Genomic DNA, 27,156 nt, shown 5'->3' on the forward strand with positions numbered 1-27,156 from the left:
CGGCTAGAGACGGAAAGAGCCGGAGTGGCCGGCCGCTCCAGGCGCCTCGGAGGTCTGCCTCTATGCCCTCGTGCCTTCAGTCCTGGAAAAGGAGGGTAAAGGTCGCTCAGAGTGGCCACACCGCGAGGAGGAGGAGGAGGCGAGAGCCCGGCCTCTGCAGCAGCCGCAGCCATGGCGGAGAAAGCTAAGCCCTCCCAGGCGCCCGTCAGCCCCGTGAAGAACTTCTTCGCCGGGGGCTTCGGGGGTGTCTGCTTGGTCTTCGTGGGGCACCCGCTGGACACCATCAAGGTGAGCTTTGAGGAATATTGCCGAGGGAGAAAGACTACGAAACCCAGCATGCCTTGCGCGGCCAGGTTCAGAAGCGACGGGCAGAGAGGAGGTCCAAATAAGTACCACTTTTGACTTCTTCCAAAGGGTTTTTGAATGAGAGGTGAAGGGGGATCCATCTCTGAATACAATCACTTTGGGTGCATCGCCACTGTAGAATGAATACAGTTCAACTGCCATGGCTCAATGCTGTGGGATCATGGGAGTTGTAGTTTGTTGAGGCTCCAACACTTTAGCAGGGTAGGCAAAAGACATTGTGGAAGTTCACCTCCCAGGTTTGCATAGCACTCAGGGCCCTTCCACACAGCCATGTAACCCATATTATGAAGGCAGAAAATCCCACAATATCTGCTTTGAACTGGGTTATCTGAGTCCACACTGCCATATTACAGTTCAAAGCAGAAAATGTGGGGTTTTATTTAGCTGTGTGGAAGGGGCCCCAGAAAATCAAGGCAGAACATCCCACAATATCTGCTTTGAACTGGGTTATCTGAGTCCACACTGCCATATTACAGTTCAAAGCAGAATATCTGGGGTTTTATTCTGCTGTGTGGAAGGGGCCCCAGAAAATCAAGGCAGAAATTCCCATAATATCTGCTTTGAACTGGAATGTCTGAGGCCCCTTCCACACAGCTGAATAAAATCTCATATTTTCTGCTCAGATATCCCAGTTCAAAGCAGTTATTGTGGGATTTCCGGCCTTGATATTCTAGGTTATATGGCTGTGTGAAAGGGCCCTGGGTTATCTGAGTCCACGCTGCCATATATCCCAGTTCAAAGCAGAAAATGTGGGATTTTATTCAGTGGAAGGGGCCTTAAGTGAGCAGTCAGCTCACAGCAAACAGAAAGATGAAGTGTTGTTTGGCTGCAAAAGAATTCTGAGCTTAAAGGGCAAAGATGCAGAGTTCAATATTTAAATTACCAAAAAGGTTTATTTACAAATAAGAACTACATTCCTTGATAGGAAGAACTAGGGGCCCTTCCAGACAGGCCCTATACTCCAGGATCTGATCCCAGGTTTTCTGTTTATCCAGATTATCTAGCAGTGTGGACTGATATAATCCAGTTTAAAGCGGAAAACCTGGGATTAGATCCTAGGACGTAGGGCCTGTTTGGAATAATAAACTTAATAATAAACTTTATTTATACCCTGCCCTATCTCCCCAAAGGGACTCAGGGGGGTTTACAACAAATATCAGCAAACATTTAATGCCTTAAAGAAGCTTGAAGGGCCCTATATTGAATTGGTTGAGACTCTCTGAGATATTCATTGAAAAACTGTAGCAAAATGTGCTGCTGGACGTCCCGCAAAAACAAAGTTTTTGCAGTTTAATGAATGCTTCCCATGTTTTTATGACGGAACCAATGACATTTATAACTCAGAAACAAAAATGTGTTATATAGTGTGATCACAACAAGGCAGTTAAAATCACATTTAACACGTAAAAGCTCTTAAAATAATTAAAACACTATATGGCATCCATAGCTTGTATTCAAATGGTATCATACTGCATTAATTGTATATTGTAGATAGACCTCAAGACTGTTTGAAACCACTTTAAGCTATGGAATCTTGGGATTTGTAGTTTTACATGATCTTCAGCCTTTTCTGCCAAAGAAGGAAGGCACTTCATCAAACTACAAATCCTAGGAACCCATAGCATTGAGCTATGGCAGTTAAAATGGTGTCAAAATCCATTAATTCTACAATGTAGGTCTGTTGTTCATAGGGTCAACATAAACAAAAGTAGACTTGACGGCAATTAACAACAGCAACAACAAATGGACATCAAGTTCTACATATTTAAAATAAACCTCTAATGACTATCCCTGCCACAAGTTTTCTTCCATATTTGTCCTCAGGTGCAAGCAATGTGGCCTATATAGGATGAGTGATACCAGTCCAGCAACATCTGCAAAGCCAGAAGTTGCTCAACCCTGATACACAAACATGGATTGCAAGTTTTGAGCTCGTAAAATAGTCCTCTTTACATGCACCTCCACACCCATTGTCTTCTCAGGGCCATTTCACACAGCCATATAATCCAGAATATCAAGGCAGAAAATCCCATGATACCTGTTTTGAACTGAGCCCCCTTCCACACAGCTGAATAAAACCCCACATTATCTGCTTTGAACTGGAATATATGGCAGTGTGGACTCAGATAACCCAGTTCAAAGCAGATATTGTTGGATTTTCGGCCATAATATTCTAGATTATATGGTTGTGTGGAAGGGCCCTGGGTTATCTGAGACCACCCTGCCATATATCCTAGTTCAAAGCAGATAATGTGGGATTTTATTCAGCTGTGTGAAAGGGGCCTCAGAAGTAAAGTGAAAGTTAGTATAGTAAATGGCTTATAATGTGAATAAACCCAAGTTTTAAGAAAAAACCTCTGGATTACCCAGCATTCTTAGTTTTGTGTTGGTATCTCATCCTTACCAGTATCTTACATACGAGGTGCAACAAGTAGATCAGAGATGGGGAACTACTACATGAAAACTGCAACAACAACAACAATAATAATAATAATAACTTTATTTATACCCCACCACCATCTCCCCACGGGGACTTGGGGCGGTTTACGTGGGGCAGAGGCCCAAGCAACATAGAACAAAACATAGGCAACATAATACAAAAAGATAAAACAGTAATACAATATATCAATTAAAACAAAAATACAGGATAAAAAATTGCATTTAAAACACATAAATGGTAAAATACTCATATGACTCCTTAGATAAAACTATGGGTGCTGCTTGATGCCACTTTAACAGCCATGGCTCAATGCTATGGAGTTGTTGTTTTACAAGATATTTAGCCTTCTCTGCCATAGAGTGCTGGTGCCCCACCAAACTACCAATCATAGGATTCCATAGCATTAAGCCATGGCAGTCAAAGTGGGGTCAAATTGCATTTATTCTACAGTGTACTGTAGATGCACCCCAAAGGCTATTATGAGGGGCTCTGAAGACAGGTCATGATATTTTGGAACCCCAAAAAGCTTAACTGTAGAGCCTTAATGAATCATAGAGTTGGACCTTCCAGTCCAACCCAGTTCTGACATGAACATAGAATCAAAGCATCCCTGTCAGATGGGCCATCCAGTTTCTGGATAGTTTTTATACAGAAATGGATGGCCATCTGTTAGGAGTGTTTTGATTCTATGTTCCTGCATAGACATTTCCAATTTCTTGGTGATTTGTTATTTTTAAGATTATTTTATGATTTGCTGCCATTACTTTCTTGATTTCTTTTTTCTTCAAATTCCAAGCCTTGTGGCTTGAAATTATATTATTTCCTTTCCATCTCAATGCTTTCTATGAGCCTTGGTGGCTTAGCTTATTGGGGCACCTGGCAGAATTGCCTTTGAGCACGATATTATTGTTATCATTTATATTCCGCTTTTTCTCCCACAAGGAGAAAAAGCGGCTAATTCACCTTGTTATTTTGATTGTTTCAATAAGAGCGTTGCAGTGGAGCTTTCGAGTAATATAGGGTGACTCCTAGAACATCTGGGGAAATTGTTTTGTAGCACAAGGCTTATCTGCTTGCTTTATTTTTCCCACCATGCAAGAAGAACAAGATAAACCTGTTGTCTGAAATGTCTTAGCTTTAGGGCAAGGCAAGAGAAGTGCTGCCAATCTCTTGATAAGGATGTTTAAATTCTACAGAAGAGGACAATTTGGTATAGATCCCATTTGATCTTGGAAGCTAAGCAGATTCAGCCCTGGATAGTACTTGGATGGGAGACCAGTAAAAAATACCAAGTGTTTCAGAGAAAGGAACTGGCAAAACCACCTCTGAACTTCCCTTGCTTAGGAATACCCTATGAAATTATTGAGATTACCATAAAACGACAGGCAAATTGAAGGCACAATACCATATTTACAGAGGATGGATCTACACTGTCATGTAATCCAGTTCCTGAATCTAGATTATCTGCTTTGAACTGGAGTATATGAGTCTATACTGCCATATAGTCCAGTTCAAATCAGATAATCTGGGTTCAGAAACTGTATTATATGGCAGTGCAGATGGGGCCAGAGATTTCACCAAGTTTTTAAAAAATCAGGATTCTAGTTCTTTGAATAGCTTTTGAATGTATGCAGTTCAGATTGGATGAGGTAGAGGAAGGAGGCGACCCCATTCAGTGATGACAATTAATTCTCGAGAAATTATTTTTTTGTTTTGTTTGCAGAGTCATGCTTCCTTATCCTCTGCATATGAACAACTGATCAATGTTCTGCCCCTCCTTACAAGCTTTCGTGAAAGCCTTTTACATGCATTTTCAGTATATCTTTTACTTAGAACTGAATAAGTTAAAAGTTGTTTTTTTCTTGATAGACTTTGATCTTTGCCCTTATTGGTTATGTCTGTTAATAATTAGGCAAGGAGGTGGTAGCATTCTCCGCTCAAGGGCCAGATGTTAAGAGATCTTTGATCATACTATGTAAATCTATGCACATTTAGGGCAATGGTTCCCAAACCGTTTTCATCTTGGATCCTTTCAGAAGACATCTATTTTCGACGTAATTTTAAGTCTATTCCTGATTTGTTTGGTCAAAATATCATAAAAACATAGAAACTTAGGGCCCTTCCACACAGCTGTATAACCTAGAATATCAAGGCAGAAAATCCCACAATATCTGCTTTGAACTGGGTTATCTGAGTCCACACTGCCATATATTCCAGTTCAAAGCAGGCAATATTGGGTTTTATTCAGCTGTGTGGAAGGGGCCATAGAGTTAGAAGGGGCTTTCAAAGGCTATCCTATACAACTTCCAACTGCCACTCAGGAAAACATGATCAAAATAGTCCTGACAGAGGGGCATGCAGTCTCTGCTTAAAAACATCCAGAGAAGGAGACTTCACCACACTCCAATATATTCTGGATCATTTTACGCTGATGCAAATACTTCTTCCAGTTTCATCCAGAACATCTAGTTTTTGAGTCAATTTTACTCTTGATATTTTATGAATACTATCTCAAATGTCTTTTATCTCAAAACCTGTACAAAAAAGAAAAAAAGATTAAAAAGAAATGTGGAGTCAATGTGAAAAATAAACTACATGTGAATCACTCTTGTTGTAAAATTTTAAAATGTGTAGCTACGTAACTATATACTAACAGTTGTTTCACTAAATAGCTATTGCACTATGTAACATGATTTTCGTCCTTAGGTTATAAATGTAATTTCCTAATTGGTTCTGTCATAAAAAACATCGAAAAGTTTATTAAACTACACTTGGCTTGGAAATACCGTATTTCATGTAAAAGAGCTTTTTGAGTCTTATTAAACCACAAACTAAATTTGAGTCAACAGTGTGATGCGGCAGCTAAAAAAGCCAACATGAGTTTACGCTACACCAATAGGAGTATCTAGATCAAGTCATAGCCTCACTCTATTCTGCTTTGGTCAGACCTCATCTGGAATCATACTGTGTCCAATTCTGCGTAACACTATTCAAGATGAATATTGACAAGTTGGAAGGTGTCCAGGGAAGGGTGATCAAAAATGATCAAAGGTTTGGAAACCAAGCCCTACAAGGAATGGCTTAAAGAGCTGGGTATGTTTAGCTTGGAGATGAGAAGGCTAAGATAGGACATGATAGCCATGTTTAAAAATTGAGGAGGGGACAAGCTTGATTGATGTTCTGTTGCTCTAGAAATTGAGAAATGGAGCGATGGATTGAAATTACTGAAAAAGAGATTAGGAAGAACTTCCTGATTGTAAGAGCTGTTGAAGATGACTGAAGGTCTGGAAACCATGCCCCTAAATAGCTTCTTAGGAAACTGGCATGCTTAACCCAGAGATGAGAATGTTAATATATAACATCATACCATTAATATTTGAAAGGCTGAATAAGCTTGTTTTCTGCTGTTCCAGAACTTAGGACACAGAGAAATGTATTCAAATGGCAAAGTGATTCTAATATTAAGAAGAACTTCCTGATAGTAAAAGTTGTTTCACTGTGGAATAGGCTGCCTGGGAATGTGAAGGAGTTTCTTTTTCTGGAGGTTTTTAAACAGAAGTTGGATGGTCATCTGTCAGGAGTGAATGAATTGTTCATTCCTGGATGGCAGAACTGGACTGGATGGTCCTTACAGTCTCCTTCAACTCTGTTATTCTACTATGCTCAATTATCTCTTTTGATGATAATCACCTCCCCAAGAAGACAAGTACTGGTGTAAATATTGAAATCCCTCAAGACAGCTATTTTGAAATAGTCATCATAAAATTGGACTGCTTCATCTACTCGGGTAGAAACAATGTTGAAACTCTGGATGGTTTGTACATCAGTAGAGTTTCTAATTTGTCCAGATGACTCAACATGAGATGGAAACACTTGAAGTTAGCCGTTGACTAGGCAGAAAGGCCATCGAGAAAGATGATATACCAAGAAAACGCTGCAACACCTTCTTGACCACCACAAATCAACTTCTGTTAGGTCATCTACCCAAATCTGAGTAAGCTAGGCCAAACTGGTTGCCAGATCCAAAATTACATTCAGCCTGGGGCTTTAATCTCAAACTTGGTGCTCTAATGAATCATGCCAGCAATTTCTGGGCTCATCTGGAGAAAGAAAGGTGGTTTGATTGTAGGTTGAAGATGGTCAATTTATGGCTCTTCAGATGTTGCAGAACTGCCATTTCCATCAGCCATAGCTAGCTTTGTTGGTGGGAAGGGATCATGGGAATTGCAGCTCAAGAATGTCTGAAGGGCCACAAATTGTCCACCTATACTGTAGGTCTTTTCCATCTCTCTAAATAAGTTTCAAACTCATTAATAACACTTTATGCAACTAAGCGGGTAAATGGTTATTTCCTTTTCAACTTATAATGCTGCTCCATTTCTCCAGGTAAGGGGTGAGAATGGAGGGGAGAAATGAAAAGTGTTTGGATGAGAAAATGTCTGAGCTTATCAAAGTTATGGGTGGGTAAGCTGGCTATCTATTTAAAACAATTCATGATATAATAGGACCATCTAATATAAGAGAGAGATTTCATATTCACAGTATTTTTCTTTTCTCTCTCTGTTTGTTTGGCAGGTTAGGCTACAAACTCAACCGGCAGCTTTGCCAGGACAGCCTCCCCTCTACTCTGGAACCTTCGATTGTTTTAAGAAGACTCTTGTGAAAGAGGTATTGTGTCAAATGAATTGTAATCTCTGACAAAGGTGTCACTTCCTCAGTTATTTTATTGTGAAGAAATTGCGTCTCTCTTGAGATGGTAAATGCTTGTTTTGTCAGTTCAGATCGTTCAGATTCGTGTATCTGAAAATTCCTTTTTCAAGAGGAGAACTATCAGGAAACAAAGGTAGAGGTAATTACCCAGTTCTGAGGTACATATAACTGTGAAGATGAGATATTTATTTATTTATTTACTTGCTTATTTACTATTTCTATCCCGCTTTTCTCCACCCCGAAGGGGACTCAAGGCGGATTTACATAGAAGGCAACTATTTGATGCCTTGACAACAATACAACAATAAAAGACATTTAAGAAATTATAAAATTCAAATAAAACAGTTAAAACATTTAAAATCACAGTCATAATTAATCACATGATCCATAAACGTAATCCAAGCCATTCCTATAGTCAATAACATATTGATCTGTATCTGTTTGTTTATTGCACAGATTCTCTAAAAGCTTGGTCACAAAGCCACGCTTTTACTTTCTTGCAGAAGATCAAAAGGGAAGGGGCTGATCTACCTTCCCTGGGGAGGGAGTTCCAAAGCCGAGGGGCCACCACTGAGAAGGCCCTGTCTCTTGTCCCCACCAGTCGCACCTGCGAAGAAGGTGGGACTGAGAGCAGGGCCTTCCAGTCGATCTTAAACTATGAGATGGTTAGTAGAGGGAGATACGTTCGGAAAGGTAAGCTGGGCCAGAACTGGTTAGGGCTTTATAGGCTAAAGTCAGCACTTTATAGGCTAAAGCCAGCACTTTGGATATCAAACACTTTGGAGCTGTTCATAGAAGGACTTGGTTCACAGGTTTATTGTGAGATACACATGTTGTAGAGACCCCCAGATTCAATTACTTGCTCCTTGAATGGCCAACACAGCAACCCCTGAATATATTGACTTTCTCCTGTGTCCTCTGCCCACATGGTCTAAAGAAGTATCAGAGAAGGATTTGCCTCTTTTTTGTTAAATCATGACTCCCCATTTTGTCTGAGCCATAGATCCAAGCGTACCATTACTATGAATAATTTAAACAAGCCAGCATGGTATCTCATGGTATGGGTTTGAATAATTGAGGTTAAACTGCATCAATAGGAGGATAGTGTCCAGATTTATTCTGGTTTGGTGAGATCTTATTTGGAATGCTGTGTCCACCGTTCAAGAAGCACATCAACAGGCTGGAATGTGTCCAGAGAAGGACAATGATCAAAGGTTTGGAAACCAAACCCTATACTAAGATGTAAGTTAAGGAGCTTGCTGTGCTTAGATTGAAGAAAAGATTGAGAGATGATATGTTAGCCATCTTTAAATATTTGATAGCTTGTTTTCTGCTGACTCCACAGTCTAGACTCTAGGACATGAATCAATGGATTCAAATTACAAGAAAAGAGATTCTACTTAAACATGAGGAAGGATTTCCTGACAATAAGAGCTGTCTAGCAATAGACTAGGCTAGCTCAGGGTGTTACTATCCTTCTTTCAAGGTTCTAAACAGAGCTTGAATGTCTACCTAGTACTTTTAACTGTGTTTTTCTGCATGATGGTTGGATCAGATGACCCTTGTGGCCTCTTCCATTCTATGAAACTGACCACAATTCAGTCATGGAGAGTTCATGGACCTTCAGATATTGTTGGCATAGTGGGGGACCTCATTGTCCTGGTCATAGATGGTGCATATTCATGGTTCACATAAGATGGGGACGTGTTAGTAAAAGCAGACATTGCTTCTCTAGATGTTGCTTTTCATTCACATTCCCTGTGGTGTTCTCTCTTGTGTCTTTTTCCTGTCAAATCTTCCACTTTCCTTGCAAGTGTTGTAGCTCAGCAAGCGGCTGAGGATTTTTCTGATTTCTCTGACATGTCAGAGGATGAGAGATTTGATGGGTTTCAAAGTGAAGAATCTGTCAGGGTTAGGAGAGAATTGCAGCCAGATGAGGCTGATGTTTTGGATTCCACAGGGTAAAGTGAAAGTCCTCGATCCCTTGGGAAATGGCCTTCGGCTGATGGGGAATTTTTACGAGAAGCTAAATTAGGCTTGAGAACGAAGGGAGTGAAAAATATACTAATTAGGCGCTCTGAGAGACTTCGTAAGAAGACCTTGAAGACCAGATGTGTTTGACACGATCTCATGGCTACTTGGTCGGGCTTCAGTTAAGGAGTGCTGGCTTTATGCTTTTCAGAGGAGACAACATTGCCATAGGGATGGCTCTGCTGTCTCTGCTCTCATGTTCATGATTCAAGTATTCTTACGTTACCTGGTTCATGGAAGGGTTTACCTTGGAAAAGTTCTTGCTTTCTGATTTATGGATTTATGTTGGAAATACTGCTGTAGATTTTGGTTCTCTTGATTTTATGTACTTTGGCATTTTTGGATTACTGCATTTTGTATTCCCTATTTTGCTGACCCCTTTTGGAATTGCCCTTTTTCCCTGAGGTGTTCTCAGTGCTAACTTTCTTGACTTTTCTGTAGCAGCTCCTTGGAGCTCAAAAGCTTTGTAGTGCTCATCTTGCAACAGATTCCACTTTTCAAGGCTCCATAAAGTTAGGATGTACTAATCAGTTCACACAATGATATTTTCAGTCAATACATATAGAGTTGGAGCCAGTTGATCTGTACTGCTGTATTTTGTTTTGAACTTGGAAACTGCCTTGGGTTTTATGCTGGAAGAAATACGGGATATAAATGAAATGAAATGAATTAATTAATTATCTTGAATAGAATTCAAAGACATAGTCATATCTGTCAGAATTATCAGTATGCAATGGGATATTGCATCTTGGAAACTAATTGAGAAAATACAGTTGGTAGAATAAGCTATTCTAGACTAGTATTTGACTAAGTAGACTGACTGTAGTCAACAAAAGTTTATGATATTCACTTAATTCTCGCAGTTAGTCTCTAAAGTGTTTTCCCTGTAAGTCCTGTTAGAAGAAGACCTCAGCAGGAAAGGGCAGCTGAGGAGGAAAGGGGAAAACCCTTACATGGGAGACAGAGGGTACAAAATAAAAGCAGTGCCGTTGGCCTGCTAGCGGCCTCCCAGAATTTTTCCATAAAGGGGATAAAGCCCTTTTGATCTATACACTCAAATGGAAATAAGGCTGCTTTAATATTGCTCTGTAAAATTAAATTTAATCAGGTCTAGCCCTTCGTTACATGGGCAATCTTATTAAAGGACTAAATATTTATTTTCCGTATATATATATATATTGTATAAATCAACCTTGTGTATAAATCAAGGAAGTTTTTAGAATCAAATTTCTAGATTTTTCATAGAATCATAAAGTTAGAAGAGACCACAAGGGCCATCCAGTCCAACCACACTTCTGCCATCCAGGAAAAGCACAATCAAAGCACCCTGACAGATGGCCATCCATCTGCATGAGTCATTAATTATTCAAGCATCATACCTCAGATAGATGAAAGTACCAATGCATCCTCCACCCCCAACGGCCAATATTTCCTTGGCCAGGCATTCAAAAAGGCCAGAAGCAGTGCCACAGCAGAAAAAGTAGTCTATGCTTCTTTGCTTCTTTTAGGCTCTCCTGGGATGGGCTAATTTCTTGTCTTTTGCCACTATACTAAGGGAAGGGGATGGTTCCTTTTTAAAATGAGATTTAAGGTACAGTATGCACATTGACTCATGGAAATGTTGACCCAGTCTTTTGGATGATTTCTAGACTTATACAAAAGTCTATAGCAGAGCGTTCTAAACTGTGCGTCATGAAACATTAGTGTGTCAGCTGCAGTTATAGGTGTGCCATTCGAACATAACGGGAAATGACAAACATATTGGAAATATGTGTTATTTGACAAATTATATATTTTAAAATATAAAATGTTTTCATGAGATACGCTGTGTCTTCATGCATGTCATAATTACATTTTATGTATGTGCCTGTATCTCTTTAACCCTCCAGTTTGCTGATAACACTGAAGTACTATGTTGCAAAATGATGCATGTCAAAAAAGTGTGTCATCAGCATTTTTTTTCATGTCAGAGTTGCTTCTGGAGTGAGAGAATTGGCCGTCTGCAAAGACGTTGCCCAGGGGATGCCCGGATGTTTTTGATGTTTTACCATCCTTGTGGGGGGCTTCTCTCATGTCCCCGCATGGAGCTGGAGCTGAAAGAGGGAGCTTATCCACGCTCTCCCCGGGTGGGATTCGAACCTGGCAGCTTTCAGGTCAGCAACCCAACCTTCAAGTCACGAGGCTTTTATCCCCTAGGCCACCGGAGGCTCCTTGTCATCAGCATGAAATGTTTGGAAAGCTCTAATATATAGGGTATGTTTTGTTTGTATCAGTATATGCATATAGTAATCTCCTAATAAGGCATCACATATTCTTGTGTTTCAAAGGCACCTGCTATGTGACATTTCTGGATTTCTTATGCTAAAATCAACAAGGCAACTTTGAGTCATCTTGTCATACAATGTGGCAGAGCGGTCAAGAGGTTCTCTCTGAAGACTCTTAATTGTTGCCCATCAATGTAGAATGGCTAGTTTGACCTTGTTTTCTGGCTTGCGTTTCTTGAGAATATTTATGGGGGCAGGTGAAGGCACTACCTCCCTTTTGATCCCACATGCCAGTTGATAGGGACTTGTCTTGACTCGGCCAATATTCATTGGAGTGAAATTGTCTTTCCTAGTTATTTATGCTGAACAGTCGAGTGATCCACACACTTACCATGTCTTGCAGGGAGTCCGTGGCTTGTACAAGGGGATGGCAGCTCCCATTGTTGGAGTGACCCCCATGTTTGCTGTCTGTTTCTTTGGATTTGGCTTGGGCAAGAAACTCCAGCAGAAGACCCCAGATGACATCTTGACGTAAGTCCTGTAGTTGGAAACCTTGAGTTGATTTAGTAATGTATTTTCCAGACTTCCTAGCCTGCTGTTCTGTTCTTTTTTAAATTACACATTACAGCACTGCAGCCAAGCGCAGTGTTTTATTTTTACTCCTCAGATATAGATAGCTATATATGCATATGTATCCTTTCCCCTTTCCCTTTTTTGCTAAATCTGGCAAGTTTTAAGTCTCCTGGAAGCGTGGGACTGCTTGTGCTGGCTATAAACAGACATTGTGTGTGGGCTGTTGCTGCGCAATTCTCTTCTCGGTGAAAATTTACATCAATTTAGGAAGGAATATGTTTTAGATAAATGTGGTGTATGTTACATAATGGAAGGCTTGTAACGCTTTCTCACAAATGACATTAAATGCCTAGACAACCATTCTTCAGAGCCCACGTTGAGTTTTATACATAGTTCATCCTTCCCACAATGGATCTCCCTGTCCAATACTCCCTCCGTTCTGTATTTAACTGAAGACATCCAAATTACACTGTAATGATTGACTACGGTACTTAAATATTTCTTTATTGCCTTGCAGACTGTCAGGCCTCCAAGGCAATGTATAAGACATGGAACCAGTTAGAACATTCTTGAGAAACAAATCAAGCAATATTTTTAAGGAAAGCAGTTTCAAAGGACATCCTTGCAATTAAAACTGTTTGTTCAAAGCCCACCCACTATTCTCACTAGAATAATGAGTTGGGTTTAGATTTTAGTTGGATTTGTGTGATGCCTTTTTTACTTGTTAACACTGTAAGGTTTATAATTAATATTATAACATCTGATTTTAATAATATTAATAATCATCATCATCATCATCATCTAATTACCATCTTTACAACTTTTTAAGCTTACAGTTTCCAGAATCTCTTAGTGATGGTGCTAGTTGCAGGATTCTGGGAGTTGGAATAATAAAATGTAGCCATTTTAAATATTTGACGGAATGTGCATAGGATCTCAGACTATGTGGATCCCATCTGAAACACTTAGGAGGAAGTTTGGGTGAAATCGCTGCTTCTTAAACTGTAGGTCTTGACCCCAAGGTTGAGGTCACAAAAAAATTAGCAACAGTAAAAGGTTTCTGAACATGACCATTTACAGACATGTGTTGGCAACAACATGCAGTGTTAACATTGGACTGCAGAGAAAATGCTTCAGCTATACTCCCCAAAAAGGAAAATTAGCCTGTTTAGCTAGCTTTGGAAATGTTTGGTTTTTATATCTATTTTGTAAACGTATATACCTGCGGTCACGTAAAATTTCTTGGGCAGAAAGAGACTGTGAATGGAAAAAGTTTTAAAAGCCCTGGTAGAAATTATTGAAACTTGTTTCTGAGTAAATACAGTTCTGGACCAGGCTGTAAACTAGAATGCACAGAGTGGTGCTGGCAAAAAAGAGTAGATCTGGTTAACTGAGATTTGATTAATGAAGCTTTTTCTGCAGCCGCTGATAAAAGCAGGTTTGTGGAAAACCAAAATGTATAAAATATATGTCATTTGTTCTCCATGAACCTGCTTTTGAAATCATTTTGTGTCTGCATCTCTTCCTGTAGGTCCTCTTGTCTCTGATTCTGTTAGTTGTGTTTGTCTGAATGAATCTGCGGTTTTTGGCCCTTGAAAAGAGTCCTTGGAACAGTCTGGCTGTGACCTTGGTTAGTTTTGATTGGCTGGAACCATCCAAGGAGTGATAAATGTTTATCCTTGGTACATAGTGATTCCTTTTCCATTGAAGTAATAGGACTATAGAAAAAAACTTGGATCCTCAGGCCTGGAATATATATTTTTAAACTGGTTCCTACTTCACAACTGCGCAGTGTTAAATTTCATTGTTTTTGATAAGGTGATTCAACAGCATAGTGACCTCTGAATGAAACATGCTTTGAAGAATATAGATCAGGCATAAAAGTCTAGCTTGTGAACCACATGTAGCTGCCTGGACCCACTGCAGACTTACTGTTTCCCCCCCAATAACATTTCATGCCCCTGAAGCCACCTAATTATGCCTTATTTTTTAAAATGTTCTCATTCCCCCCTTCCCAAAAATATGCCAAATGGGAGTAAAATTACTATGGAATGACAAATAATGTTTTCTAGGGTCAATTTGCCATTTGAAAGACATTTTTCTCTGAGACGCATTGGAGGAACGGTACATTCTTCCGATGATGATGATGACTTCTTACCTGCCTCTCCCCATGAATCAAGCAACATCTTAAAAAAAACCACTATCACTTAAAATATGTAACTCATGTAAAACATCAGTTTAAAAGAACATATGCACTAAATAGATGTTAAACTGGCCAGTATATAATTTAAAATTCATCTGGATAGATCTGCCAGAAGAGACCGTGTTTATTGCTGTTTCAATGTAGGCAGTGTATTCGGCTATTCAGTATCTTCCAGCAAGCCATTCCTCAATCTAGGGGCATCTGAAGAAAGAGTCCTCTGAGATTTGGAATAAATATTCCCCAGAAGACCTGTTTGGGGTGAATTATATAGGGCGAGGTGATCCCGTAGGTAACTGGGACCCAAAACCATATAGAATATTAAAGATAATAACCAACACTTTGTACTTGTCCTGGAAACTGACTGGGAACCATTGGAGCAAATTTAGTATAGGAGTAATATAATCACCCCTAGATGTACCAGAGACCAATCCGGCTGCCATGTTTTGAACAAATTAGAATTTCTGGACTTGGTTCAGCGGTAGCCCAAGTCCAAGAAACATGCTAAAGTTGGGAACCTCCTCATTTGGGATTTGGTGGTTCATCTTGACTGAATAGAATTGAACCTTTCACATAAGAGCAGTTAGGAAATCTGAATCTGTCCCTGGAGCTCTAGAAAATATTCAGTCATAATGGAGGGCCCTCCTTAGAATAACAGCTCTTTTTAAGCTTTTAAGAGGTTGGTTAGGAACAATTCTCCTTTCCCAGTGAAGCATTAGTGGGAAATGTCAGTTTTATTGCTAACTTGTGGTGATTTCTTGGAACCCGCTGCTATTAGGGATTTTAATTGTTGTTCATGCTGGCTTTTAATTTTTAATTGGATTTTTCTCTTTTTTAATGCTTGTTCGCTGTCCTTTCTAAAGCAGCTGGCAGAAATATAAATTGGGAGAGAAAATAAAATGATAATCATTTAATTGTATTGTTCAATTATGTTCAGGATTTTGGGGAGGTTTTTTTGGAATTGGCATTTTTAACAATAGCCAGATAATTGTGAAGATTGTGTGGTATTTTTCATTCTTTTTTGTGCTGAAAAAGAAAGTGTCTTTAAAGAATCGCCCTTTGGAGAAAGAAGCATTCCCACTCTGTGGTTGGTTTTAATAATGTGTTCTTGCAAATCCACATCAGTCCTTTGTTTTGTGAAAATGGCAATCCTCTGATTGTATTGTCCTGTGATTAATATCCTGTTGTCCCGTGCAGATATCCCCAGCTCTTTGCAGCAGGCATGTTATCTGGAGTATTCACCACTGCAATCATGGCTCCAGGAGAAAGGATCAAGTGCCTTCTTCAGGTAAGAGAGCCCAAGGAAGTGATCTAGTTTCCTTTCTATGATGTGTAGTTCACTACTGTACACAAGCAGAAGTGTTACACCCTTATATTGTCTGGCTATTTCACTGAATAGGTCCTTCACTACCATCCACACAACACCATATAAATAGTTGTATCGTTGATTGAGTTTTATAAAGAACTTTGAAGCATTTTGATGCATTTGGAGAATCCTTTATATATTGGTGAGGAAGCATACGTATAAAGTATGGCCCTTTTTTCCATGTTCCAAGCTCCCCATTGCCCCTGTGGACACCAGAAACTGTGGATAATAGAAATCCCTATCCATTGGAAGGTTAATAATCATAGGCTCACAGTACTTTGTGAACTCCAGGGTTATTTCTGTTTCTTGTTGCTGCAACTTTCCCTTTCTTTGCAGCTCTGCAGGGTCCTTTGCAGTCCAATGCACAAATCCCTTCCTCACCTCCCCTTTCTCTAAATTTTCATTTACTGGATCTGGGAGGGAAAGGGGATGTTCATTCCAGGCACGTATTGGAGACATAAGAGTTCAAAAATCTTTTAACCTTCTCATATTCTCATCACGGCATTCAAAAATCTCCCATGGAGCACAACTTTTGTCCACCTGTTTCAGTTATCTGCAAATATTGGTTATTCACTTTCTCCTATACAGAGCATTCCTATTTATTTCCAAATAGCTTTCTGTCTTGAATGTTCCACAAGGTTAGGTCACAAAAGGAGGTTTTGTTACCCTTGATTATGATTAGTGCTCTTCCTAGAAGCAGATTTCACAATGTCTTTTGGAATAAGTGGGATATTAAAAACATGCTGATAGAAATTAAAACTGGAGATGCCATATGGGAAGGATAGGCAATTTAGTAGTTATAGTGCCATCATTTTGGTGTGTCATGGAATGTCTCGTGACTCCAAAAGCTGTCCTTCAGTGGCTTATTTAGTGATCATAGAATCAGAGTCGGAAGAGACACCAAGGGCCATTCAGTCCAACCGCCTGCTATGTAGGAAAAACACAATCAAAGCACCCCCAATAGATGGCCATCCGGCCTCTATTTAAAAGCTTCCAAGGAAGAAGTTTCCACCACACTCCGAGGCAGAGAGTTCCAGTGCTGAACAGCTCTTATAGTCAGGAAGTTCTTCCTAATGTTTTGGTGGAATCTCCTTTCCTGTAAACTGAACCCATTGCTCCAAGTCTTAATCTCCAGGGCAGCAGAAAAAAAGCCTGCTCTCTCTTCCTTATGACATCCTGTCAAATATTGAACATGGCTCTCGTGATAGATGTTGAAAAAATCTTTTTTTCTCCCAATTGCTTAGATCCAAGCAGCCTCAGGTGAAATTAAATATGGGGGTCCAGTGGACTGTGCCAAGCAGATCTATCGTGAGGCTGGCATTCGAGGTGTTTACAAAGGGACGGTCCTCACCCTCATGAGAGGTAATAGTTGGAAAGGTTCTGTGGGGGTTTTTTTGGGGGGGGGGGAGCTCTGGCCAAGAACTCTCTTTTTGGCTTGTTATCTCTATCCAGTCAAAGAATCAAGACCACTTTATTCTACTTCAGGATCAAGTATAGTCTTTTATTTATTTACAGCATTTATATTCTGCCCTTCTCACCCCGAAGGGGGCTGAGGGCGGATCACATTGCACACATAAAGGCAAACATTCAATACCATAATATAGAACAGAGACAGAGACAAGACGCAGGCACGGGCTGGCCTCGAACTCATGACCTCTTGGTCAGAGTGATTTGTTGCAGCTGGCTTGCTTTCCAGCCTGCGCCACAGCCCAGTCTGTAAAACACTTTTACAGTGTTTTTGAAATTCTGGTTATGATGAACAGAAGTTATTTGCCTTCCCTTTGCAGAATTCTGAGTTTTGGCTTGTTTCTGCAATAATCTCTGCTTGTACCTCTACTTTCTCTGAGTGTGTCTTTTATTATCTGCCCAGATGTTCCAGCCAGTGGGATGTACTTCATGACCTATGAATGGCTGAAAAGTGTTTTAACTCCTGAAGGGCAGAGGTAAATAGAAGAGCTTTTCACTCAGAAGATATTTTGTCTGTTGTAGAACTTTATCATACTGTGGGCCCTATACATTTGTGGATTTGATTATTTGTTGATTGCTGTATTTCCTGCTGCCTCCACTGCTGCCCTATACCATTTTAAACAGGGATTTTGATAATAATAGTGTCGCTAAGAGGGAATCTAACTGTTGGGATGACTGGTACCAGTCATGAGTGGTGAACCCTTGTTCTCTTGGGGTGGGAAGAGCTGAACATATGATTTTGGATCATGTGATTTTAATGTTTACATTAGGTGTTTTAAACTTGTTTTAATGTCTAAACGTTGTTTATATCCAATGTTTAATGGTCTTATTTATTTTAATGCATAGTCATATATGTACTGTTTGAGATATATAATTTGGTTTTACATGCATTGAATTTTGCCAGTACTATGTTGTAAACTTCTTCAAGTCCCCCCAGGGTGAGAAAAGCAATATATAAATACAGTAAATAAATAAATAAACAAACAAACATATGGGACGAAAGGAGAGCTTGTGCATGCATTTGCTCACTTGCATAGGCAGGAGCAGGATACGACTTTTTATTTTGCAGCGTTGTGCTGGAGGAGCTAAAGATGCCTAAAGAGAATTTATTTATCAAACCCAAGATGTTCTAAAGGACTGATGCCCCTCTCTCCCCCAGCTTTCTGCGGTCTCTCTTTCCCTCATATTTCAGATTCAAGAAATGTATCAGGAGATACATCTGCTAGGGAATAAATAACTATGCACTGGTTGCAGAGAACCTTTGTCCTGTTTGATATTTTGGCCCAAACCCTCCAGAATCCCCAAATGGCATGGCCAATAGTAAAGGATGGTGGGAATTACAAGCTAAATCATCTAAATGACCAAAGGTTCCTCACTTTTGGAATCGATTTTTGTGGAGCAACCAATTCATCAGATGTGTGGAGTGTTATTCTTCAGGTACAGGAAGAGGTGGTGAATTGGGTACAAACTGCAATTAAAAGTAGACCCTAATCTCAGACAGTTCAATTGAAACTTAAATGTCTGTGTCATAAACTCAGTGAACCATTCACAGTAACAGTAATTGGTATCAGATAAAGTTATAGGATGTTTTTCTCTGCCTTTTATTCTAACTTTATAGTCCTTTTCTGAATATTTTTGCAGTGTCAGCGACCTCAGTGTCCCCAGGATTCTCTTTGCTGGTGGCATGGCAGGAATATTCAACTGGGCTGTAGGCATTCCTCCAGATGTGTTGAAATCTCGCTTCCAGACAGGTGAGTTATCTGGTGCTGCAGTAAAGACTGTGTGAAGCAGGAGCCGTCTTGAGAGAATATTCCATTCTTAATCCTTTCAGTGTTCCTAGTCAGTGATTTTCTGAAAACGAGGTGGAAGAACTGAACCAGAACAAAGATGGTTCAGTGACTGCAGACATCTTGTGTAATTTATAATAGACTCTTCACTTTTGCAAGGATTAGGGGCACAGAATCCCTCCAGAAGCTGGAAAAACACAAATACCTGCTTTTTTTGAAAACTTGAAATTACTTCTCTAATAAAATGTGTAGGAATCTCTGGAAGAGAGCAGAGACTTGAAGATTATTTTATCCAAGCTCAATTTGCTCAACATTTTATTAGCACTCTTCTGAGTATCCTCCCAAGGAAACAGCCCAAGACACTATCTGGTTTAATTTGGCACGAGATGAGACATTCACATAATTGTTTGTTTGTTTGCTTTCTTTCTTTCTTTCTTTCTTTCTTTCTTTCTTTCTTTCTTTCTTTCTTTCTTTCTGTCTGTCTGTCTGTCTGTCTGTCTGTCTGTCTGTCTGTCTGTCTGTCTTCCTCCCTGTCTCTTTATTTATTTCTTCTTCCAAGAAGGAAAACATTCTTGTTATCCTTCAACCCTTCTATTTCTAAAGGCTCACTTTAGTGTTGTGACTCAGGCTAGATCTACACTGCCCTGATTGTAGATTATGTGCTTATCTCAGATTATCTGAAAGAGTCAACTCATATAATTCAGTTCAAAGTAGATAATCTGGGATCAGATCCTGGGATATAGAGCAGTGTAGATCCAGCCTCAGATTATCATGGGAATAAGAACCAAAGTGAAATATAATCCCACTTTGCAGATTTCCTCCACAAGGCCTTCTGATAAGTATTTTTTGAGGATGTGGAATTGATTCTGAGAGATGGGCTCAGGCTTGTAAATAGTTTCTTGTCTGATCAGTTGGGATGAATATAGTGGACTCCTGGCAAAAATCTGGATAGCTTTTCTAAACTAAGAAGAAAGCTCATTAAAGTTGTCATCTTCCATGGGACTTTTAAGGATGGGAAAAGAATAAGACTTTCTAATATTATTTTTATTGTAACATGCGTTGTTGTGTGTCCTCAAATTCTTTCTGGCCTATAGTGACATTAAGGCAAACTTGTTACATGGTTTTCTTGGCAAGATTTATGCAGAAGAGATTTGCCTTCCTCTGAGGCAAAGAGAGAAAAAGACAGAGACAGAGAGACTTGCCTGAGGTCACTTAGTGAGTTTGATGATGACTTTTGTCTCCCCTGAACTGAATTTCTTCCATCTGGGTTACATCTCTCTCTTTAGATCTCCTAATAGCAAGTATGCAGAGGGATCTTGTAGGATCTTTGAGACTGAAAGAAAAAAATGGTAGAATTTGAATAGAGTTATTGATTTCTCTGTTCTGCCAATGCTTATGTCTTTGTAATCCATGCTCAGCAGATGATCATTAACTTTTATGACCATTGGCTTTTATTAACTGGGGTTTTGGTTTTCCTTAGGATCATCGCCAAGTTAAATTCTCCTGGTGATTCTAAATACCAAATATTCCCAGATCCAGTCTCTGTGCTTTCCGCAACAGAAATCATATGTCTTGTTACTTTTGGAAGTCTCAAGGCCATTATTAATCTACTCATGTGATCTTTTCACATTCCTTCCTTGGTATTTTAGGGATTTTCCACTTCAGATCAATCAGATCTCTTAAGCTTATACTTCAGCCATTTGTGAACATAACTCTGTAACTTGCATTTCCTTAATTCAACAGCTCCTCCAGGAAAGTATCCCAATGGCTTCAGAGATGTTTTGCGAGAGCTGATCCGAGAGGAGGGAGTGATGTCTCTGTACAAGGGGTTCACTGCTGTGATGATCAGAGCCTTTCCTGCCAATGCAGTAAGTCAATCTAAGAATAGTGGGTTTTACTTGGACTCAGGAAGCTACAATTTGGACATCACCATATTTCAACACCTCCCCTCCTGCTAGCAGGCAGCTCCCCCAACTTCCTGCAACAAATCAAATTCATCTACGGCTGGCATGAGCAAATCAACTTACTGCCATCCAGAATAAGAGACCACAAGAATCACATGTTTATTTATTTGGTCATAGTTATAGTTTCAGTTTATAACAAGCCCCCAAAACAGCTGATTGCCAATGAAACAAGCCATTAAGGTTTGCACTTGAAAATTGAGCAAACTGTTCTGCAGAGAACGAGAACAGTTAGCCTACCTTTGAGAACTTAGATTTTGGTCAATGTTTTGGCTAAGTGGTATGGAGAGTAAATTAGACATTTCAGCAAACTCTGCAAGTGCATGTTGCCAAAATAGTCTTGATAATTGCAAACAATATGTATTCTGCAGTGGCAGGATGATACTGGAAAGGCTTCAAGTGTGTCTACCAAGCAGATTCAAAGCAGGAGCACGCTTCAGTTCTGCCATATCATCCCAAAGGAAACTTGATTGAGGTTGAAATTTGTACCACTTAGAAGGAGGATATTTAGTTCACAAGCACAAGCCTTAAAGATGCTCCAGTGGAGAAGGGGAAGTCAACTGATTTTAAACTACTGGACTGCTAAGTTGATATTTTTAGTGTTGCAGAGAGCATTTGTGACAGCTTCTTGGTGTCCCAGTTTTGGGAAAAATAACATAATAATAACTAATAACAACACTTTATTTATATTCTGCCCTTCTCCCCAAGGGGACTCAGACCAGATTACAACATATAAACAAACACAGGCAAACATTCAATGCCTTGTTACAAATGAAAATACAGTGAAACAGAAACAGAGACAAAGGCAAAGGCTTCTCCTTTCATTTCCAGCTTCTGAAGGCAGTCTCATCTCTGGCTCTAGGGCAGGTGCTCTTCTCTGTTTTCAAGCTGAGGAGCCTGCGTTGTTGCAGAATCCTCCTGGTCGTGTGGTTAGCAAGACTGCTGGGAATGTCTTTTTTGCCTTTCCCCCCTGAAGCGTTACCTATTTTTCTACTCACATTTGCATGTTTTCGAACTGCTAGGTTGCAGGAGCTAGGGCTAACAGTGGGAGCTCACCCCATCTTGCAGATTAGAACGATCAACCTTCAGGTCAGCAGTTCAGTAGCATAAGGGTTTAACCCATTGCACCACTGCAGCTCCTATAGGGCTGGATCAAGTTTATGAAAGGAGTGAAGAACCAATAAAGTATTTTACAGGAGCAGCTAAAGATTTTTAATTGGTCCTATTTCTCTGGGGTCCCCCATACATGAGGGAGGAATTGCTGCAATTGTTGTTCCATTCAGGGCCAATGAGCAGTGTCCAGTTCATGGGAACTGTGAGTCCAGACTATGATCTGTGCATGAGCACGTTAATAAAGTTTATTGTGGTCATTGTTCATCAATATATTTGATTCCCTTCAGCTATTAATTACCTAATAATGCTATAGATCATTTGCTACTCTTATCATACAAATCCTGTTGCTTGGTGAAATCACCTCCTGTGATATCACAGGCCTGGCTGTTGCTAGGTGAAGTGGCTTTCTGTAATGCCACTGGGAAAGAAAGATGACGTGTATGCGAAGAAGGGAGGGAGGGAGGGAAGAAAGACCACAAAGAGAGCCTACCCACTGTTACTAAAGTGCTGCTATAGAGACATGGTCCAGGCTTTAGCACAGCAGGTTTATCACCAAGCTGCAATAATCTTGCCATCCAGAAGCCTGGTTCAGGGTGAGCTCCTGACCTTTAGTCCAGCTTCTGCCAAGCTAGCAGAAAACAAATGTGAGTAGATAAATAGGAACCGCATTAAAAATGGGGAGGTATTTATCTAGGCTCGGTGTTTTGATCAGAAAAAGGAGAAAGCTTACGAACAAAGAAAGCCCTTTGGCAGGGAGATGGAGTGACAGCACACCCTGGTGACCACAACCAAGCACAGCTTCCAAAGATGCCGAAAGATGGGAAAGCCTATATATATCTCTATCTGTTGTCTGTTTTGTCATTGTTATAATCAGCATTGAATGTTTGCTGTATATGTGTTCTGTGATCCGCCCTGAGTCCCCTTTGGGGTGAGAAGGGTGAAATATAAATGCTGTAAATAATAAATTGTGAGATAAACCTTCTCAGAGCTGGAGAATGGAGAAAGTAGGCAAGTAGCAGTCCCAAAGACAAAGAGGAAATGCCGGGTACATATGCTAGTTTTATAATAGTGTTTCAAAATGGAACACTACCCATGGGAAACTACAGCCGAAGAAAAACCTTCTGCTGACATGTTCACTTGTACGTCTCTTCTAGGCCTGTTTCCTTGGTTTCGAATTCGCCATGAAATTCTTGAATTGGCTTGCACCAAGTCACTGAGGACCAGCAGGATGTGTTCCTGTGGAAACCCATCAACAAGAGGGGAAGTGGAACTGCATCAAGAGGAGGAAGACTGAATTAATGGATTGCTAGAAGCTAAAACAATGACTACTTTTCTAATAACCTTTTCTGCCTTACTCGCACCCCTTTGGGTGTTGCCATTAGGAATCTTGAGCCAAATCTCTTCCCAGCGGAGAGTTCAAGAGGCGTTCAGAAGAGACACCTGCTTTCTGAGCCCAAAGTTACCATAATGGTAATGCTGCTAACAGGAAACCTTATTGCTCTTAGCCGGCAAGATGTTTTTGTTCTTGTTCCTGCTCATTTATCTCATCAGGGAATAAAGGAGATAATGTTTTAATTTCCCCTTCCGACTTTAGTGAGAAAGTACATTGTCTGTAAATTGACCTGCATGAGTTTGGGTGCGAGTAGAGACTAGTCACTGTGCATGTAATGTTCAGGATAACAATTCACATTTAATGGCACAAGGTTGATCTAAGATTATTCTTTTGCTTTGATTTAAAAACATTGGACACAATCCGCCACAAGTTTCTGTGTAGGCTCCGTTGGAATTACTGGATCTTGTTCAAGGATGTTTATGCTCAAATGCAAGTTTTTGTTTTATTTCAGTGGCACTTACCTGGGACATTATTATATCAAGTACTGACTTAGAAGGATTTTCATACATTGCTTTAAGCCATATGGCCCACAGTCAGTAAAATAAATACAGGGAGCTTCATACTCCCCAGAAGATTTAGACTACAATTCTCACTGTCCCTTACCTACCCACACAATGGATAGGATCAATGGGAAATGTAGGTCGAAACACCTGCAGAAGGAAAGGCTTCCTACTGCTACAATTGCATGTCAGTGTTGCCTTGAACAAGTTCAGCTAAACCAAAAGAAGATAGAACAATATTAAAATTCAGAATGTCTTATAGATATTGAGTGCAGGTACTTAAATAAGAAATTACTGAAGCCCTCAGTTGTATTGCTGTGTTGTGAAAACCTCTTACAGATGAAATGCAAAGATGTGGGAGTAATTCCAGGTTTTCTTTGCAGATTGTAACATGTTGTCTGGAATAGGCCATCCATATAGAAATATCCCTATAAGAGTCCACTAAACTCTTCCTGATGGTGCTTTTAAGGTAAATGGAAATGCCTTAGGCAGTAGTTTCACAAGTGCCATGTAACTCTATGGCTATATTTAATAGTATTTGATTCCAAAAGGTACCAAATCCCCCAAAAATTGAAAAATGAGCACATAGTTGACTAGGAGTAGAATATTATGTACAGATCAAAACTATCAAAATGTATGAAATCACACCGGTATAAAGCTTAGGTAATTACATTTTTTAGTAAAATAATGCATAACCTCAGCACATTTTTTATTCCTGTGAAAATTGTTCAGATGGATTTGGAAACAAAGTCCACATCTGGAGTGCCAAAGTATGAATATTGGTACAAGTGAGATTAGTGTAATTTTGATTGTCATTATTCTTTTAATTTGAAAAACAACACCTTAGTGCCTCTGACAGCTTATTCTACCATTTCTTTCTCTCACTCTCAAAGGTGCTACAAGATTGTGTTGTCGAAGGCTTTCATGGGGTTGCTGGGTTGCTTTGAGTATTCTGGGCTGTATGGCTATATTTCAGAGGCATTCTCTCCTGATGTTTCGCATCTATGGCAGGCATCCTCAGAGGTTGTGAGGTCTTTTGGAAACTGGGTAAGTGAAGTTTATATGTCTGTGGAAGGTCCAGGGTGGGAGAAAGAACTCTTTGTCTGTTTGAGGAAAGTGTGAATGTTTCAATTAACCTTGCAGCATCACAGCCTGGTTGATTCTTGCCTGGAGGAATCCTTTGTTGGGAGGTGTTAGCTGCCCCTGATTATTTCATGTCTGGAATTCCCATTTTCAGACTGTTGTTCTTTATTTAATGTCCGATTTTGTAGTTTTTTAATACTGATTGCCAGATTTTGTTCATTTTCAGGGTTTTCTCCTTTCTGTGAAATTTCAGTGGCTTCTCTGTGTAGTCTGACATAGTGGTTGTTAGAGTGGTTCAGCATTCCTGTGTTCTCAGATAATATGCAGTGTCCAGGTTGGTTCATCAAGTGCTCTGCTATGGCCATATGGACAATTTCAACAGAAAGGAGGTAACCATGAAAATAAACCAGATCTGGCTACCAGTATTAAAAAACTCTAAAATCAGAACAGTAAATAAAGAACAACATTCTGGAAACAGGGGAATTCCAGACATGAAACTATCCGTGCTAGCTAACACCTCCCAACAAAAAATTCACCCAGGCAGGAATCTGCCAGGCTGTGAAGCTGCAAGGCTTTTCAATGCTAATCAAGGTGATTAATTGAAACATGCACACTTGCCTCCAACAGACAAAGAGTTCTTCCTCCACCCTGGGCCTTCCATAAATATTTAAACCCTACTTGATTAATTACCAACAGACCTCAGCAACCTGTGAGGATGCCTGCCATAGATGTGGGTGAAACATCAGGAGAGAATGCTTCTGGAACATGGCCAGACTGCCCAGAAAACTCACAGCAACCCAGTACTACAAGATTCCTTTGCACACTTGTTCACACTTGACAGGGGTAATTAATTTCTAATTCTGTACTCACTGCAGCCTTGCCTTGAGAGATTTTTATTACATATACTTGTACCACTGAAACACATCCTTTGGGTGGATAACAGATGCATAATTGTCACTTTGTAAAATGTTTCACACTCTAGAAGTTGGAAAACACCATGGCAAAATTGTCTTTGCACCTGCCCTTTGTAAGATGTTGAGTTATATCCAAATCATTCAACTGCAGCAGGTCCAGGAGCAAATAAACTGCCTCTGGTTCGGCCAGAATTGTCAATGAATTAAACAAAAGAAACAAAACTGGAAGTGGCCAGAAATCCACTCCTTGTTTTGGGCGGGAAAACATGGATATGTTAAAATGTTAAACAACACAGGGGTCCTGCTACTTGTTTGCTGTTTCTGGAGCCTGACGGGGTCAAAGTCTGCAAAAACAGTTGGGTTCATACACAGCCCCAGGGCTGCACATTGCTTACCTTTGCTCTGTGGCATTTCAACCAAATATTCTTTTTCCTACAATTCTTTCCCCCAAATGCCTCACCGAGATGAAATGTCACTGTTGTTCAGCACTCAGTAAACTTTGCTGATTCTCAACTGGAACCTGACTTGGTGTTCTTGTTTGTTGTGCATTTTGGAATTACTGCAATTAAGAAACAGAGCTTGGAACGTGACCTTATGTGGGAGAGGGACTATGATTCTCCAAATCACACATTTGTCTGGAATTATAAGCTCGTGCAACTTCCAGGCTCTGCTTTGTTTCATGGAGATCTGTTCTGTAGATGTGTTTTAAAAATAATCCCCACCATCCATTAAAAAGGTGGATGAAATTCTTTGGAAGTTTGTTTTTGTAAAATTTCCTGCATGGAGAATGCTTCTTTTGTTGTATGTCAGATTTGTCATCCAACTAATAATAATAATAATAATAATAATAATAATACATTGTTCTTCTGTCCTGCCTTCATCTCCCTGAAGGAACTCAGGGCGGCTAACGTAAGACCAAGCCCGAAGAACAAAGAGTAAACAGAATAAAATGCATATATAACCAACATCATCATACAAATAAAGTAAC

The 27,156-nt window shown here is 39.9% G+C and overlaps 1 protein-coding gene across 1 annotated transcript; it reads left to right on the top strand.

Annotated features, from left to right (window-relative positions):
- The first annotated feature begins 13 nt into the window (after window positions 1-13).
- slc25a20 (solute carrier family 25 member 20) lies at window positions 14-26,687 on the top strand. The gene is made up of 9 exons (XM_003217858.4): window positions 14-288; window positions 7,382-7,474; window positions 12,215-12,342; window positions 15,782-15,872; window positions 17,195-17,312; window positions 17,821-17,893; window positions 19,059-19,168; window positions 20,948-21,072; window positions 23,433-26,687. The coding sequence occupies exons 1-9, from the start codon at window positions 172-174 to the stop codon at window positions 23,493-23,495; spliced, it is 918 nt and encodes a 305-aa protein (XP_003217906.1). The 5' UTR covers window positions 14-171; the 3' UTR covers window positions 23,496-26,687.
- The last annotated feature ends 469 nt before the right edge of the window (window positions 26,688-27,156 follow it).

This window comes from Anolis carolinensis, chromosome 2 (assembly GCF_035594765.1).
Source record: "Anolis carolinensis isolate JA03-04 chromosome 2, rAnoCar3.1.pri, whole genome shotgun sequence".
NCBI lineage: Eukaryota > Metazoa > Chordata > Lepidosauria > Squamata > Dactyloidae > Anolis > Anolis carolinensis.